The sequence below is a fragment of the Xiphias gladius genome, chromosome 4 (assembly GCF_016859285.1).
Source record: "Xiphias gladius isolate SHS-SW01 ecotype Sanya breed wild chromosome 4, ASM1685928v1, whole genome shotgun sequence".
NCBI classification, from domain to species: domain Eukaryota; kingdom Metazoa; phylum Chordata; class Actinopteri; order Istiophoriformes; family Xiphiidae; genus Xiphias; species Xiphias gladius.
This window is the reverse complement of record NC_053403.1, coordinates 767,526-772,006: the sequence shown is the minus strand read 5'-3', so window position 1 is coordinate 772,006 and position 4,481 is coordinate 767,526. Positions and strand designations below refer to the sequence as shown.

The 4,481-nt window shown below is 50.4% G+C and overlaps 1 protein-coding gene across 1 annotated transcript; it reads left to right on the top strand.

Annotated features, from left to right (window-relative positions):
• The first annotated feature begins 1,111 nt into the window (after positions 1-1,111).
• sox11b (SRY-box transcription factor 11b) lies at positions 1,112-3,686 on the top strand. Its single transcript, XM_040124571.1, has one exon. It carries the CDS (start codon positions 1,297-1,299, stop codon positions 2,515-2,517), a length of 1,221 nt encoding a protein of 406 aa, XP_039980505.1. The 5' UTR covers positions 1,112-1,296; the 3' UTR covers positions 2,518-3,686.
• The last annotated feature ends 795 nt before the right edge of the window (positions 3,687-4,481 follow it).

Sequence of the window (4,481 nt, the reverse complement as noted above, 5' to 3'; positions counted from 1 at the left end):
TTTCAGTATAGGGATGGAATGTAAAATGTTCATATGTCCCATTTGTAAGCAGACTACATCAGTTTATCAGTTTATGATCCGATCCTGTGGTCCTGTCCCGAAGAGAGGCCCTGATGATCAAATCCAGACTCTGGTAAAGATCCTATCTCTGCAGGACAGTAATGAGCTCATTAACTGTGGTAAAACAAGCATCTCTCTCTCTCTCTCTCTCTCTCTCTGCTGCCGTCTCCCTCTGTTGGTCGAGAGCTGCAGGAGGTTTTGGGAGAAACCCTGCTGATCCACATCAGGACTTCCAGGACCTCAGCCTGGAAACAGACTTCAACCGTGACACAACATCTGCTGACTGAAACTGCAGAAAAAACAAAACAAGTTTATTTTAGTGCTGGAATTTCCTGAAATTTCCTTGAAGACTCCTGGAACCTCCTCAAGGACTCTTAAAGAAACACCTGGAAACTCGTCAATGACTCCTGCCCTCCCTCCAGGAACATCGCAACCCTCGTCAAGGATTCCTGGAATATCCTAGACGACACTGGAAGGCTCCTCAAGGACTTGTGGAACCATTCCGATGATCCTTGAAGGACCCAGACCACCCAAACATCCTTGGAATTCCTTGATAATTCCTGGAACACCCTCAAAAGACCCTGGAATCTGATCACAGACCTCTTGAAACCTGAACTCCATTCTGGGAATTTGAGTCTGCTTTATCCAGAAAGAAGCTGAGGCCAAAACGACCGATTTTATGTGTAACGAGGCTTTTAATGTTCACAGTTTTTAAGGCCTGTGTCTGTACTCGACTTCTATTTCCATCCGGTCATTCCTGCCCACACAGGCTGAGTTTCCCTGTAAACTGTCCGGCACATACAGACTGAAAACACACGGGCGGAGTGGGGGTGAAAAACCCACTAAACACCAGTAAAAACCCGATAAATATCGATTACTTTCACTGTAATGATTTATCAATTGAAATGGGATTGAAGTAACGGCCAGACGCCGGTGGGCAGGCGCACGGGGAGGGCAGGGGGGCTTTGATTGGCTGAGAGCGCCGCGGAGGCGGGAAGGTTGTGGGGAAGACGGGCGGCGATTGGTCGAGGGCGATCCCGTCACGCGCATGATCAGCCGGTTAATAAGACGCCGGCTTGGAAGTTTAACCGTAGTGAGCGATGCGGTCGGACTGAGCAGCGAGCGCGGCCGAAAAAGAAGCGAGAAGCCGAGGAGTCAGTCAGACAAAGTCGCGAAAGTGTCTCCGGTGGGTTCGCTCCAGTCCGTCGCGGTTAGTTTGAAGCATCAGCTCGGACTATGGTTCAGCACACGGAGCATGGCGGGACGGGGATTAACAGCGGGTCCCGCGAGGCGACCGACCCGGAGGAGAGCGAGCTGCTGGCGGGCTCGGCGGGCAGCCCCGTGCCGCTGAAGCCGGACTGGTGTAAAACGGCGTCGGGCCACATTAAACGACCCATGAACGCGTTCATGGTGTGGTCCAAAATCGAGAGGAGGAAGATTATGGAGCAGTCACCGGACATGCACAACGCGGAGATCTCCAAGCGGCTCGGGAAGCGGTGGAAAATGTTAAAAGACACCGAAAAGATCCCGTTCATCCGGGAGGCGGAGCGGCTCCGGCTGAAGCACATGGCCGACTACCCGGACTACAAGTACCGGCCCAAGAAGAAGCCCAAGACGGAGGGCTGCGCGTTTCCTGCGGGGAAGCCAGCCGCTCAGTCCCCGGAGAAAACCGCCGTCAGACCCGTTAATAAAAACCCCGCCGCCGCCAAGAAATTCTCCAAGTTGAAAACCAGCAAGCCGCCGGTCGGTCCCGGCAGAGCGAGCAGCCACCTCCCGCAACACCAGCACCACCAGCACCCGGACCCCCGGTACCGGTACGTTTTGACCACCAGCTTTAAAACCAGCAAGCTCGTTAAACGGGAGTTTACCGACGATGAGGAGGAGGAGGAGGAGGAGGACGACGACGACGACGATGAAGACGACTCCGAGGAGGAGCGGGAGCTTAAGGCGGAGGAGGAGGACGAGCCGTCCCGGTACAGCCTCGCCAAGGTTCCGGCCGGCCTGAGCCTGAGCTCCCCCGCCGCCGAGCCGGAGGCGACCAGCATGTACGAGTCGTCCGGTCGGCTCTTCTACAGCTTCAAGAACATCACCCGGCAGGGCACCAGCACCTCCTCCTACCCGGCCTCCCTTTCACCCGCATCCTCGTCCCGGTCCGGCTCCACCTCCTCCTCCTGCTGCGGGGAGGACCTGGACGATCTCCCCTCGGAGGGGAGCGACTTCACCTTGAGCCTCCTGGCCGGCTTCCACGCCTCCTCCGAGCCGTGGAACTCGTCTTCCAGCTCGGCCCCCGGGAACCTGAGCCTGTCCCTGGTGGATAAAGACTTGGACTCGTGCAGCAGCGAGGGCAGCCTCGGATCCCACTTCGAGTTCCCCGATTATTGCACCCCGGAGCTCAGCGAGATGATCGCCGGGGACTGGCTGGAGGCCAACTTCTCGGACCTGGTGTTCACGTATTGATCCCCCGGAGGGGATGCCAATACCACACCTGGCCAGGGAAGGGGACTGCCGTCTTTCATCCGCCTCATCTTCCCCGGAGCCGGTTCTGGAGGTCGGGTTTGTGGAGCTCCAGAGCCAGTCAGGGACCGGGGGGATGTGGCTGCCGGGGCCCGAATGGCTTTGGGGGGATCCCCGGACTGGACACACACTGCGGTACTTCTGCAAAAAACGAATGAAATGAAATCACCTCAACAGGGTTTTATGGATTTTGCGTTCAGTTGCTCGAGTCTGAACCAGGACCCGAACTATGCGTCCCCGTCCACACCCCAAAATGACTCCAATTAACACTAAGATCAGGATTTAAACGCTTTCTTTTTCTTCCCTTTCATTCCCAGCAGCAGGACTCCGAGGACTGCATTATGTGACTCTTTAGAGTTTCCCACACCGTGGTCCTCCTTTTTATTTTGTACTGTGGGGGTCTCCAGCTCCCCGCAGGGGTGGGAAATGTCATTAAATGTTGAGTTTAAAAACCCAAACCGACCACAGGTATGGCAGGAAACATTTTTTGATATCTACATAACCAAACATACCTCATCTTTTTAAAAAAAATTATCAAGAAGTAAAACTATTTTCTGGCATATTTTTGTACAGTCAAAGGGAATGTCGCAGGTTTATTCAGGCACTTCTTCTTCTTCTTCTACCACTTTTCATTCAGACTGTTTATTATTATTATTATTATTATTATCTGTTACTGAGCATGTGAGGGTTCAGATCCCAGCCAGCCTGCCTTGCTTTAATGCCTTGCAGTTGTTTTAAACGAGTGTACAGACAGGGAGTCCGACCTTTAGGGTCAACGTTGGACTGTTTGGGAGACGTGGTACCAGATCCAGGATTGTATATGTTGTGTAAAATAGTTAAAAGTTTAGGAGTTTATGTATATTGGTGTGAGTGAGTCCCTGATAGCAGGAGAGAAACTGGATTTTCTGTTAATTTTTTATATCATCAAACGGCACATATTTGTTTCTTGCTCATTATTTTTGTGCAATATAAAAAGAAAAGAGGAAAAAAAATAAAATAAAGGAGCATCCCGTGTTTTTTGTAGCAGAGGGGGAAACTGCATCAACGTGTCCTTCATGATGAAGTCTGTATGTCCACAACTGAATAAATCAGCTGGAACTGAGTCAGGTCAACTGCTGTTTGATTTATTGATTTAGTATCAGCCTCTTATTGGCTTTTAGGTGACTCTGTAAAGGGCCAGACCGCTGTTTTTAGCTTTTACAGTTCTAAGCTTTTCTGATGTAGACAAAAAAAGCTAACTACAATGGCCATTTAGCAGCTGATCTGAAGCTTTTAGTCACATTACATGGTCTTCAACAGCTGAAAGAGTGTGTGCGGTTGTCCAGAATGTCCACGTTTTTCATTGGCACAATTCAAGGAATTGTCAAGGACTTCCAAGGCTCTTACAGTGGTCTTTAGGCTTTCAAAAACATTAAAGTCATTCCTCTGCGTCCTTTCAAGATGTTCCAGGAATCCTCTGTGGAAAGGTCAGCACTTGCAGGTTGAAGCAAACTGGACCTGGAAAAGTTCAGCGAGCAGGGGCCTTGAAGGCCTTGAATTTTGAATATCCTAATATCACATCTAATTCCAAAACGAGCCGGACAGGGTTCATGGAATTTTTGGACAGTCCTTGAATGTAATCGAAAAATTTGAATTCCAAGGAAACACTGAGAATATTGACCGTAAGTCTGAGTTTCACAGTTCACACAGGTCTTAAAAAGGTCTCTAAGTTCTTCAGGATTCCAAGGATCCTTGAACACCCAGTCTCCTTTAAGACGTTCCAGATGTCCTCAGGAAATTGTTATCAAAGAACTGTAGAACGGTCAGTAGTGGCTGCTCAGGTAAATGAGGCCTGTAAGTGTTTTTTGTTCTCATTCACTTCAAAACAAAACGGTTAGAAGTCATGGAATGTCTTTGGCAGTCCTTGA